This window comes from Carassius gibelio, chromosome B14, assembly GCF_023724105.1.
Source record: "Carassius gibelio isolate Cgi1373 ecotype wild population from Czech Republic chromosome B14, carGib1.2-hapl.c, whole genome shotgun sequence".
Taxonomy (NCBI): domain Eukaryota; kingdom Metazoa; phylum Chordata; class Actinopteri; order Cypriniformes; family Cyprinidae; genus Carassius; species Carassius gibelio.
The window spans coordinates 10,295,444-10,309,786 of NC_068409.1; the positions used below are offsets into that span (position 1 = coordinate 10,295,444).

Sequence of the window (14,343 nt, forward strand, 5' to 3'; positions counted from 1 at the left end):
TAGGTTAGTCATTAATGCTATTGGTCTGTAGTTTTTGACATTCATTTTATCCTTTCCTGGTTTCCCTATAGGGACTATTACTGAGTTTTTCCACCCAGTAGGCAGTTTTCCTTGCTCCCAAATTTTGGTATATAAAACCAGTATTACATTTTTTGCCACATCAGATAATTCTTCAATCATTTTATAGCATATCCCATCTCTCCCTGGTGAGGTATTTTTAACACCTATCAATGCTTTTTTTAGTTCAAACAGTGTGAATTTAGCACCATCGATAATAAAAATATTTGTATTAGTGGTATATTGTATTTTGTAAATTTTATACAGTGTGCTCTGCAAATATATATGGTTTATCTGTAAATATATTTGAACTTGTGTTCCACAGCAGCATTAAAATAGGGAGAAAAAATTTTTAAATACATTTTGTAACTTTTTCTGACATTTTATTCTTTCTGTCATTTTAAGCAGATAATCCGTCGCTTGCTCTCAATGTTGTATTCAGAAGTTTACAAACTTGAATCTGGGGACCCTCAGTGCAGGTGCCCTTAAAAATGTTTTAAAAAAAAACTAAAAAACTAAAAAAAAACAATTCAGTTTCGGTTAATATGTTATTTTATCATATTAATTCTGACACAATGAATAAATAAATAACGACTTACATAATCAGTCTCATTCTGCTTTGTACAGTCTGTTGGGAGCTGTATCGACATACCTGGTTTTCACAATAAATAAATCTCCATATAATTCTAATCTGTATAGATTTTTTTAAATGAATGTAGTGCTATACAGATAAATATAATTTGAGTTTATTTTAATTATTTTAACAGCAGAATATTTAAATATTTTCACTAAGATTTCATCTGTTGATGAATTGAATATTTATGCATGCAATGCTCATTTTTGCCCATGTTGTGTTACTATAGTACGCTAAAAAGTGATGCAAATGAAAATAGTCTCAACTAGATTTAAATGGTATAAAGATATTAAATGGTATATGATATAAGGATGAATGAATTATATGTACTTAAAAGAACATCATTGCACTGAAATCTGTACTGGTTATCTTTCTATCAAACAATCAGGAGACTTCCTCAAAAGTGTGTGTGTGTGTACGTGTGTTTGTGTGTGTTTGTGTGTACATCTTTATAAAATGTCATTTACAAATCAAAATCTGTAGGTTATACTGAAAGAATGAATGGATCACCAAATCTCCCCTACATATTTTAGTCCTGAATTTATGTATTTATTCCTTTTTTAGGCATTTTCAATAATCATATATAAAACTTAATCATTAATTTCCAACGCATATGAATTGTTGTATAAAACAGACAAATAATAAATGAAACACAAATTAATTCAACAAAAACATTCATTTTTTCAGGCCTGGAACAACACTCATGATATCATGCATTGTAGCATATTGTTATTTATATAGAAAAGACCTGAAGTAACTTCAAAGTGACGAATATATAAAAATAAAAGGTTAAAATTCTGTTTTAATTAAAAAGAATTATTATGCCTGAGATATCAAACATTTTCTCCTTCACTGACAGCGGTAATGATCTCCGTGTCAGACTGAAGCACCAGAAGCACCAGATCAAGAGCTCTCCTTCAGACTTCACAGTCACGTTATCATACACCATCATACACCCCAGCTCCATCTGCATCCTGTCATATGGCTTCTCCATGTTTATAAAGTCTCATCTGATGTGAAACCCTCTGCTTTAGACCCCACCGACCTGCTGTTCATCATCAAAGTGGAGACATAATCCATCTGGGCTTTGGCCATCAGCTCCTGCTCCACACCTTCCTGTGGGTTTTCCATCTCTCTCTGTTTATATTGATGAAGCTGCTGGATGCAAATGAGTCTGGTGGTTCCTGCACCATGCAGCAACTTCCCATCTGTGAGAGCTTGGTGCAACCGATGAGCACAGCTCCAAAATTGATCCTCCAAGCTTTGTAGTTTAGCATATACAGAGCTGCTTGTGACCGCCGTGACCAGAGATGTGCTTGCAGTCATGATGCTGACCTCGCTGAAATCTCTCTGTTGACTGACTGTAACTCCCTGTCCCACACAGTTCTCGTCAATCTGTGTGATGTACGAAACCGGAACAACGCCTGTACAAAGTCCTTTAAAAAGCTGCTTTAAACACTTTCAATAACAAGGGCGTTTGCACCAAGAACTCTCTCTTTGAGTTTCACGCCAGCCATGCCACTCACAAGCACAACATCTATGCTGAATTCTTTCAGTTTTCTTAAGGCATTCTCAATCTAACGCTCTTCCAGACTCACGCCAGACATGTTAGCACGATCCGTGATGTACATGACATTCCCAGGGCCTATTAAAACCCATATGGTGATACTTCTCGCACAAATCACCGCTCACCAAAGCGATATTTACCACCTGACCCTGACATCCATGTGCAACATCTTTCTGTCCTAGATCGCTGATTTTAGAGCTGAAGAAGGTTTGCAGTCCTTTAGTTTCTGGCAAGAAACTTTTGCCGATTGTTTGCATACCACCAAAAACAGCTCTAGTCCTTTCCTCATGGCTGTTTTGATATCCATCACAGTTGTTCCTCTGCTTAGACACTCTTATGCAACTCTACTCCAGCCTCCAGCCAGAAACACCAGCGCGCCCGTCCGGGAGTGCAAGAGCTTCTGCTGGGCCTGCAGAAGTTGTCTGACTGAGCCGTCCAGCTCGATACACTTAAGCAGCCGTGAACAGGAGCTAACCAACATCACATCGCCAGCGTCTTCATCCTGGATAAACTTGGGCCGTTTGTTGGGACCCAGAAAGCCATGTGTGGTGCCAGCTATGGCCTCTAACAGCTGGAGTCCGATGTTGCGGCGCTGAGTGACACTGGCACTTCCACACATCGGTGAAAAAGAAATAATGAGATCCTGGTTTCTTAATATTTACAAAAGTTATTTAGCTGTGTGTTGTGATAGGATTGCTATCGATAGGATTTATAGGATTGAAACCATGTTAAGAAAAATTGATTTTGGAAGATTTTAAGATACTGCACAGTGAAATACTGTACTACTGACAAACATTAAAACTTTACATCCGACACTGAGAAAACATATAGTTAAGTTGCATTTTTATTACACTTCATACAATAAAAAAAAAATTCTAATAAACGAAAATAATACATTTAAAAAGTTTTAAAGTTCCAAAAATATATCAACATTTTAGCTGTAAAATATTATTATTATATTTATTATTATTATATTATTATTATTGTTGTTGTTGTTATTGATATTATATTATTAATATTATTAGAACTGCTCGTGGTTCCAGCAAACCCATCGTTTCATCACAATTTCCCCATCCAGTTAGGCACATCAACCATAACTCCTTCAAAAACAGCCAGAAACCTTGAAGTTATGATTGATGATCAGCTAACTTTCTCAAACCACATTGCTAAAACTGTCCAGTCCTGCATATTTGCCTTATTCAACATCGAGAAGACCAGGCCCTTTCTTTCTGAACATGCTTCACAAGCTCTTGTTCTGTCCAGGCTGGACTATTGCAATGCTGTTTTGGCAGGTCTTTCAGCCAGTTCTATCAAACCTTTACAATTAATCCAGAACATGGCAGTAGTATATATTTTTAATGAGCCGAAAACAAAAGAATACACGTCACACCTCTGTTTATCAATTTGCACTGGCTACCAATAGCTGCTTGCATAAAATTTAAGGCATTGATGTTTGCTTCCATTGTCCTCATTTGTAAGTCTATTTGGATAAAAGTGTCTGCTAAATGACTAAATGTAATGTAAAAGTATTAAGCTCAATTCATTTTTTTCTCAAGTGTTTGTGTTTTCTTCTCTCAGTGTCAATATAGTAAGATCAACAGTCTAATATTTGATTTCTAAGCCCATATTTAATATGTCATCAAATGGGTGTATCCTGCACACACTTTTCACATAGATTAAAGCATCAAATGCTGCTATATTATATAAAATTAGTAAATCGAATTAATGGTCGACTCGAGGTTATGCAGTCTTATTGGCAAATTAGCTATTGTTGTATTTGAAACATTCACACCCATGTGTGGGTATCATTTTGGATCAAATTTCAACTCAACATCGAGTCGTAGCTCACTAACCCTAAGCAAACCGAAGCTACAAAGCTTCACAGCTGAGCTGCATTGTTTACGTGCTGTGGCCATATTCTGAAATGCGCATGCGCAGCGCACTACAACAACACAAGCGTAACCTGTTTCTAACGGCTCGTTGCTAAGAGACAGATGCCAAACGAAACAAACTGTCAATTACATCTAATAAACCCCGCCCATTGATGTTTGATTGGTAGAATACGTCCTACACAGACAGGCTGCAACTGCTATTGAATCAATCTGCTGTCAATCACTCAGAAGCCACTCCCATTCAAACGAGCTCCAGGAAACCAACGACATTGACAGCGTTTCCTACTCTTGTTTACCAACATTTCATGCAAGCTGCAAAGCTGTGGTTTGATTCTCTTAAACGTTCGACATGGTAAGTAAAGATTCAGTTAATTTTGAAACTTCATAAATGGATTCACGTTAGAAGAAACTAAATAAAAGTAGATGTTCGTTATGCTAAAACGGTTAGCTTCTTTGCGTTAAACCTGCAGAGAGACATTAGCTTCATTTGTTGAGATGAAAGGCATAAACAGTTTTCTATAAATTATAATATGAATAAAACACTTTTATTGAGGTAACATAGAAACTGTTATTCATTACAGTAAGGTTAAATGTGCTTGCTTTAAACTAATTCATCAAACCTACGTTTTGTATGTGTATGTGATCATGAAACTAATCCAGCTCCTAAAATCTCCCACCAAATAGAGATTAGCCTTTAAATAACTTCTGTAAATGCGATTTAATTAACATTTATTTATCCTTGCAGAAGAAGATTGCTGTTAATTAACACCACTGCAAAAAAGACGATATATATATATATATATATATATATATTATAACATATACACACAGTATATGTGTGTGTGTGTGTGTGTGTGTGTGTGTGTGTAAATTAGTTGACAAAGAAAGCTTTTTTTTTTCTTTTTTGAAAAAGAAATGCATATATTTATGTAGTGTGAAGTCTGATCTTTGAGAAAATATAAAGGGTCACTAGCCTCGTCAATTCTTTTACTACTTTTTGTTTGCTTCTTTGTCTGTTTGTTTTTTTTGTTTTTTTACTGAACTGTAACCTATGGTGTGACAGAAAAAAAAAAAAAAAAAAAAAACAACTTCTTAGAATACATAAATCGCATGAGAGAGATTTATCTTCATTATTAGACACTTTCATATAGTGCTATTTATTTAATTTTAAATTATAATTAATATAATTTTTCCCCCATGACTTGGACAATTTCAAGACAAACTTTGCTGTCATCCATTCAAAACCGCTGAAAACTATACCATTTTAGATCGAGTGATATTTATATGTCCCCTATTGCAATACTCAACCGTTTGTTAGGTTTTTTTAGATGTTTTGAGATAAAAACAAATCTGTTCACCATAGGATGTTACGTCCCACTAAAGGACAGACATGGTAGCTATTAAATGATTTCTGTTTAATTTTGATGTCAAAGGAGAAAGTTTCAGTTTGATACAATAATATCAACAAAGTTTTTAATAAAAAAGAATAATAATGTAGGTGTTTCGCACCAAAGGACAACAAAACATAACACTGTTGTAGTGGTTCCAAAACAGTTAAATATTTGAACAGTTCTGACACATTTTCCATGTGCTCGCCATAGGTTTCACTGGGGCTTCAGTAACATGATCATCATGAATGGAGTAGGGGTGGGTGTGTTATTATGTTGCTTCATGATATGGATTTTGCTGTACTGTGGATACAAGTCAAGTCAAGTCAAGTCTGCTTTATTGTCAGTTCTTCCACGGCCTGATGGCAGCAGACTAGAGAGGCTGTGTGTCGGGTGTGTGGGATCACCTGCGATGCAGAGGGCTTTGCGAGTGAGACGGGTTCCATAAATACACTGCATCATTTTCCCGCTTATCATGCAGCCACTTACTTGTGTGATAAGTAAATAGTAGTTGTGGTTGTATCAATAACAGACCACTAGATGGCGGGATTGAAGAATTCCGTTGTATTGCAGGGAACCATGCACATTTACATTTATGCATTTAGCAGACTCTTTTATCGAAAGCAGCTTACAGTGCATTCAGGCTATACATTTTTCTTACCTAACATGTTTTCCCTGGGAATCAAACTAACAACCTTTTGTGCTGTTAACACAATATTCTAACACTGAGCCACAGTAACACTACATTTACATGTAGAAATTTAAGTGAATGATACATGGTTCTGCCTTAAGCATGAAAGTTACAAGTTTGTGAAATGACTTTCAGTGCCAAGTAAATGTAAAGCAGATCATGAATATACTTAAGATTCACAAACACTAAAACAACAAATCAATGACAGTAAACCAATGCCCCTTCTATTTCTGCCGAAATCCACCGAGAATTTTGAAAAAATAGTTTCATCAAGAATATTGATAAGCACAAATGTTTACAACATTGACAACAATCAGAAATGGTGACTGAGAATCAAATCAACATATTTGAGTGATTTCTGAATGATCATATGACAGACTGGGGTAATACTGCTGAAAATTCAGCTTTGATCACAGGAATACAGTAGCCTATTTGTTAAAACATTTAAATAGATAATTAACTAGAAAATATTTTTCTCTACAAAGGGGAACCACTACAGGCATACCATATGTTCCACATTTACACTTATTGAGTCAAACAAAGCACAGTAAAAAATACTTTTCAGATCTTTGTCCAATCCCTCACCTTTTCTAGTTATATAAGATAAAAATATTTTGCCTGTAATTTCTTTCTCATATTGTCCACCCCTAGAATGGAATCCTTCAACTAATTCAAGTTTTCTTTGGAATTGGCTGATTTAAAACCAGGACATGCTGACACACCAGAGGACATGGCTCTTAGAGACTAAATGTATTAAGTTCCTACGCTTTCAGAAATATATGCATGAAGAAAATGATTGCCATTTACTTAAATATATACTTGTACAATTATGCCAGAGGTATTATTAACATCTTTATGCTTTTCCTTTTATTTTCTAAAAGTTGTAATTTATTGAACCATGCTTGAGGACAGTCGTTGGACAATTTTGAGATCTAGCTCTGCAGCTTTTATCACAACAGGTCCATGTAGGACAAATAAATTGTTAACCATTTACTGGATTTAATATTAATTATATTAATTTTTATCTTGTGAGACCAAGATAAAAAACCCATGTATGTGTGTGTGTGTGTGTGTGTTTGTGTGTGTGTGTATATATATATATATATATATTAGGGGTGTAACGATACGCGTATTCGTATTGAACCGTTCGGTACGACGCTTTCGGTTCGGTACGCGGTACGCATTATGTATACCGAACGGTTCGTTGGAGTATTTAATTATATTTGAAAAAAAAAAAAAAAAAGAGAGAGAGAAATATAATGATATGCGTTCAACAAGGTAGCCCAATAACCCAAACAACGTAACAGGCAACGCCCCTGACACTCCCGAAGAAGAAAAAAACACCATCTTATATGTTTATGTTAGGCTACTCAGCAGGCGCTCGCTCACTCAGTACGCGCTGAAGGCTCGTTGCAAAATAGCCAATGCGTTTAACAGACTAGAAATGAGAAGATCCTCCAATAACCAACAGGTCTGGTGTTTGGGTGCACTTTGGATTCCCTTTAAGCTATAATGGTGATGGCAAGAGAGTGGTGGATAAAAAAACAACGGTATGTCGCATCTGCAACATGACAGGGTACACCAGCGGGAATACAAAAAAAAAAAAAAAACACCAGCGGGAATATCTGGGATATATGCGTCAGTACTATCTGGGAAAAGACGAAAAAAAAGGAGAAACATGCACGCAGCAAACTATCCCTGCAGCATTTAGACACTATAGCTTACAGGGAATCCAACCCAAACACCAGACCTGTTGGTTATTTTAGGATCTTATATTTCTGGTCTGTTAAATGCATTCGACATTTTGCAACGAGCCTTCAGCGCGTGCTGAGTGAGCGAGCGCCTTAGGGGCCGTTCACATATCGCTCCTAAAAACGCGTGGAAAACGCTAAGCGCGTCTTTCTCCTCCTTTCCAAAGCGCTCGGGCAGAAGCGCTCATGAGGCGTCTGTCTTTGCTAAGCAACAATGACGTGCTCTCTCCATGAGACGCGGAAATTTCAGCGAAGGATAAATGGATTTGCAGCTCTAAAAATCGCTTGCAGTAGCTCTGCTACTAAATTTATTTCAAAATTGCAATCCATATACAACTATGATCAGCTGATCCTTCATCTTGGCTGAGCTCTCAACCTTGTTACGGGAAAGGATGAAGCTGATTGGTTGGTTCTTGTCACATGACCCGCGGTGCGCTTGCGGCATTCTGAAAAGTTGAGATGTTTTTACATTTTGCTGTATCTAAAACGTATCGAACCGAACCAAACCGAACCGTGACATCAGTGTATCGTATCGAACCGAACCGTGAATTTTGTGAACCGTTACACCCCTAATATATATATATATTAGTGTGCAAATTATTGTAAAATGTGCTAAAATATAGTAAATACAAAAAGAAACACAGGATAGGCAACATTAAGAATGTGTTTTGACACTTTTATCTGTGTCTGCAACAGGACATTTTTTTTTGTAGTTCAGTTCATATTCTGAATTTCAGATTTTGATGTGATTTATGTAATATTTCCAAAACAAAACTCCGTAAACAATAAGAATATGGAGGACCAAACCTGAAGAAAAAAATAAAAATAAAAAATAATTTAATAATAGGAAAATGTATTTTGTTGTTTAAAATAATCTACTTATTTTTGTATTTATTTATTCTCATGTGTATTTATTTACATATGTACTCATCTATACATTTCTTTATTTGTACCTTTCTGTGTGCAGCATGGAAATGAGGGAGGTGGTGCTTGCATCGCTCCAGTGCACTGAGAACTCCCTTATAGAAGCATTTATAAGACATGTAAGAAAACCATGAAAACACCCCCTGGTGGAAGCATGGCTGAATCTCTCTTTCTGCTTTTATTTTCAAGGCTTCAAGCTTGAGGAAACCCAGCGCCACCACGAACCAGCGGAAGAGAGCAGGTCCCAAACCAGACCTGACAGAGGAACAGAGGCAGGAGATCAAAGAAGCTTTCGATCTGTTTGACACAGACGGGTCTGGAAACATAGATGTAAAGGAACTGAAGGTAAAAAGGGTTTGAGACCTGTAGCCATAATGTTATATTGGTTAAAGGCCCGGAGACAGCATCAAAACTAAATCTAGGAATGACTTGATTGTAAAATCCCATCTGAGTGACTAATCTTATTCCTTACATAATGCCAACAATGAATTTGCTAAACATATAATGAGTAATTGTCATCAACAGGAATTTAAATAGACTTTTATTATTTTTATTTTTATTAGTCTTATTAATTCTAACACTAGTGAGAATGATTTATTAACCACAAAAGGTATCTACATATATTCTTCATATATGCATTTAAAGGAAAAGTTCACTTAAAAGTGAGAGTTTGTTTCTTCATGGGAACACATTTGCTCATCAGTGGATCCTCTGAAGTGAATGGGGTGCCATGAGATTGAGAGTCTAAACTGCTGATAAACACATCACAATAATCCACAAGTCATCGGAAGGACTCAGAAAATACTGTGCACAGCTAAAATTATTTATGTATCATAATTTAAAAAGAAAATGTATAAAATCTGGCAAATGATATATGAGCACCACTTGTTTATTTGCCTGTATTGTTTCACCTCAAGAGTAAATGGTTTAAAAATGTTAATAATGTGAATTCATTCAAATATGTGTCCAATATGTGTATATATACTAACAGAGTAAGTGACTTGTTGCCATAGGTTGCAATGCGTGCTCTGGGGTTTGAGCCGAAGAAAGAAGAGATAAAAAAGATGATCGCTGATATTGATAAAGAAGGATCAGGTGTAATCAGCTTTAATGATTTCCTTTCTATGATGACACAGAAAATGGTAAGTCTGCGAGCTGAATTATAATATAACCAATCAGACAACTATCTGGCCACAGTTGCAAACCTCAGGTGTCTACGTGGAAAATGACATCAGTAAAACACCCCGAAAAGAAACACATCAAGGTGATAGGATCTTCCTTTTAAGTGGTGTTATTAGACAGTGAAGCCTTGAGAGAGTTGTTTGCGGTTGCCAAGCAAAGTCTGTTTTTACAAAAGCTCAAAAGTGGCTCATCCAATCAGAATTCAAACTAACCATTTCATTAAGTCTTTTGTTTTAACTTATGCATTCCATAAAATAGTTTTTGCACTGATGCTTTTTAATTTGTATGAATAATCAGAATGTTGATTTGATTCATTTCCCAGCAAAAATTTAAATCTTGACCATTGTATACATTACAATAGTGTCTTATTTTTAATAAATGTAAACACAATCAAGTGAGTGATTGTAACCTACCTTTTATTTGTAAACATTTCAATAAATTATCCAACAATAAGCTTAACCACATGGTGATGTAGTTCATAGTCTGTCCACAGTGCACATCCAGCTTTAGCCAGTCGGATTAAATACAGCACTGAATAACACATTTCTATGGACAAAATGCATCTAAAAATAGTAGAAAAAGAAAGAGCAGCTTTAGGAAAAGTATGTGATCCAAGCTGCCCATGTGTTCCTGCAGGACATTACTATGATTTTATTTGTCTTAATTATCTTAATTATTAAAAATTTTGATCTAGAGATTTAAACTATATAGCCTACAGTGATTAACAAATTTATTAATAAATCTGCACTGTTAATCTTTATTAATTCTTTTTTTTACAAAAACCTATGCTTTTATTGAAAGCAATTGAAAGCAATTTTTATTTACAATTGAAAATGTGGGGAAAATCTCATTATGAAATAAATGCTTTTCTCAACAAACAAGTTGCCCACAATTATTGGCACCCCTAGAATTCCTAGAGTAAAATATCCTCTAAAGTATATTCCTATTCATATTAACACATTTCAAGCACACTAAAGCCCTATTCGGACGGGACTAGTTTTACAGGGGGTCGTTAGAGAAATATGTGTTTCACAGCGTAATTGGTGTTTTTTGACATCCACATCCATCCTCCCTATTTTCACATTTTTTTACTTCAATGAAATTGTGACTTCGGTTAGATTTTTTTATGAAAGATCAAAACGATTAAGAATACAGATTTATTTTCACAGGCTTCTTTAATCATATTTACAATGTCAGTGATTCTTGCCACTACTGTATATACAGTATAAATATAAAATAGATTTTATTAATTTTATTTCAGTTTTACTATTAGTAATTTTAGTATATCAGGATCAACTGAATTAAGATTAGAAATGTTGTCTTGGCAAGCTAGCTGAATTTTATATTTTATATATATATATACACACAGTGGGTACGGAAAGTATTCAGACCCCCTTACATTTTTCACTCTTTGTTATATTGCAGCCATTTGCTAAAAGCATTTAAGTTCATTTTTTTCCCCATTAATGTACACACAAAACAAATACAGAATTTTTGACATTTTTGCAGATTTATTAAAAAAGAAAAACTTAAATATCACATGGTCCTAAGTATTCAGACCCTTCGCTGTGACACTCATATATTTAACTCAGGTGCTGTTCATTTCTTCTGATCATTCTTGAGATGGTTCTACACCTTCATTTGAGTCCAGCTGTGTTTGATTATACTGATTGGACTTGATTAGGAAAGCCACACACCTGTCTATATAAGACCTCACAGCTCACAGTGCATGTCAGAGCACATGAGACTCATGAGGTCAAAGGAGCTGCCTGAAGAGCTCAGAGACAGAACTGTGGCAAGACACAGATCTGGCCGAGGTTACAGAAACATTTCTGCTGCACTTAAGGTTCCTAAGAGCACAGTGGCCTCCATAATCCTTAAAAGGAAGATGTTTGAGACGACCAGAACCCTTCCTAGAGCTGGCCGTCCAGCCAAACTGAGCTATTGGAGAAGAGCCTTGGTGAGAGAAGTAAAGATCCCTGTGGCTGAGCTCCAGAGATGCAGTCAGGAGGTGGGAGAAAGTTGTAGACCATCACTGCAGTCCTCCACCAGTCGGGGCTTTATGGCAGAGTGGCCCGACAGAACCCTCTCCTCAGTGCAAGACACATGAAAGCCCCCATGGAGTCTGCTAAAAAACACCTGAAAGTTTCTCTGGTCTGATGAGACCAAGATAGAACTTTTTGGCATTAATTATAAGCAGTATGTGTGGAGAAAACCAGGCACTGCTCATCACTTGTCCTATACAGTCCCAACAGTGAAGCATCATGCTGTGGGGGGTGGGGGGTTCAATTGCAGGGACAGGACGACTGGTTGCAATCGAGGGAAAGATGAATGTGGCCAAGTACAGGGATATCCATCTTTCCCCAAAAGGCTCATGGCTGTATTAGATCAAAAGGGTGCTTCTACTAAATACTGAGCAAAGGGGCAGAATACTTAGAACCATGTGATATTTCAGTTTTTCTTTTTCAATAAATGCAAAAATGGGTGTGTGGGGTGCTGTGTTTTTTATTATTATTATTATTATTATTAGTGTTTTAATTTAATTGATAAAAAAAAAATGAAAATAGTTTTTTTTTTTTTTTTCGTTTTTTTTTTAAATTATTTTAGTCTAGTTTTAATAAACAAATGTATTAGTTTAAATTCCATAGCAAAAATAAAAGTCTTGGCGTGGCATACTGTTACTGTGATAAGTGATTTTGGTCATGATGCCCAGCGTGTCATTTATCTTTCACAACAGAGTGAGAAAGACTCAAAAGAAGAAATCCTGAAGGCTTTCAGGCTATTCGACGATGACTGCACCGGTAAAATCTCTTTCAAAAATCTCAAGCGAGTGGCCAAAGAACTTGGGGAGAACCTCACGGATGAGGAATTACAGGTGCGTCTTTCTCCAGATGTGGGGTAAAACACCGAAAGAGGATGTTCCTGTGTGTAAAACCGCACAGACGATTTATCTCTCCCGAGACACTGGCTGGTTAGTCAGTGGGTAGTGAATGACATAAGATCAGATAAGATCCCTCATCACGGAGCAACAGCTGACACCATTAGGAAACACTGCACTTTAACAACATGTTTTTGACTATTGATTTGTGACCTGATTGTGTCTCTGGTTTTTTATTTGGAACAGGAAATGATCGACGAGGCCGACAGAGATGGTGACGGAGAGATTAATGAGCAGGAGTTTCTACGGATAATGAAAAAGACCAGTCTGTACTGAATCCCTCCATCACTAAAGCCATTATATCTAGAAGCCTCTTTAAGGACTTGAAGTGTTTTGTGTTGCTTTCATTTTTTCTTTTCTACAAGGTTGTAAAAACATTTTAAACTATGCATATTTTGTACAGTATTAAATAAAAATGTATTTGCATCTTTGTGGTCTGTCTCCACATTATGATCGAGCCCAGAGTGCACAATGGAGAATAATAAACATACCCATGTTATATATACAAATGTATACAAAATAATTAAAGATGTCCTTGTAGTATATACTTATAAGGGGTAATGATAGAGATTCCGCTCATAGTGCTATTTTTTTATTATTATTATTTTATTTATTGCATTCAGACTTTTAACAGAACATATGTGAAAACATAAAGATCACTTAAATAGAACCTGTCTATCAAAGAGAAGTATGCTTGAAGAACAACACATGGCAAGATCTAATGAAATTCAAGAACGGATGAGGAACAAAATAGTTGACGTATCAGTCCGGAAATGGTTATAAAGACATTTTTAAGGGTTTGGGACTCCAGCGAGCCACGGTCAGAGCCATTATCCAAAAAATAGAGGACACTTGGAACAGCAGTGAACCTTCACAGGAGTGGCCGGCCTACCAAAATTACTCCGAGAGCACAACGACGACTCATCCAGGAGGTCATACAAGAACCCAGAACACCATCGAAAGAACTGCAGGCCTCACTTTCGTCATTTAAAGTCAGTGTTCATGATTCAACAATAGAAAGAGACTGGGCAAAAACGACATCCAAGTCAGTGGCCAAGTCAAAGTTCAGACTCTGTCATGACCTTAAGCAGTCAATTTATGCTCAAAAACCCTCCAATGTGACTGAATTAAAACAATTCTGCAAAGAAGAGTGAGCTGAAATACCTCCACAGCAACATGGAAGACTCAACATTGCAAGTTATCGCAAAAGCATGACTGCAGTTGTTGCTGCAAAGTGTGGCACAAGCAGTTATTAGGCTTAGGAGGCAATTACTTTTTCACAGAGGGCCAGGCAGGTTTGGACAGCTTTTTTCCCTTAA

At 36.2% G+C, this 14,343-nt stretch overlaps 2 protein-coding genes across 2 annotated transcripts; one reads left to right on the forward strand and one right to left on the reverse strand.

Annotated features, from left to right (window-relative positions):
- Positions 1 to 1,214: 1,214 nt before the first annotated feature.
- Positions 1,215 to 2,515, reverse strand: bbs12 (Bardet-Biedl syndrome 12). Its single transcript, XM_052574167.1, is given in 5 exon segments — positions 1,215 to 1,604; positions 1,607 to 1,681; positions 1,684 to 2,121; positions 2,124 to 2,334; positions 2,336 to 2,515. Coding segments are annotated over 5 exon segments (984 nt in total). The 3' UTR covers positions 1,215 to 1,524.
- A 1,821-nt stretch (positions 2,516 to 4,336) lies between these two features.
- On the forward strand, positions 4,337 to 13,450 carry cetn4 (centrin 4). Its single transcript, XM_052574623.1, has 5 exons — positions 4,337 to 4,502; positions 9,094 to 9,249; positions 9,918 to 10,046; positions 12,824 to 12,961; positions 13,211 to 13,450. Exons 1-5 carry the CDS (start codon positions 4,500 to 4,502, stop codon positions 13,298 to 13,300), a joined length of 516 nt encoding a protein of 171 aa, XP_052430583.1. The 5' UTR covers positions 4,337 to 4,499; the 3' UTR covers positions 13,301 to 13,450.
- Positions 13,451 to 14,343: the final 893 nt, after the last annotated feature.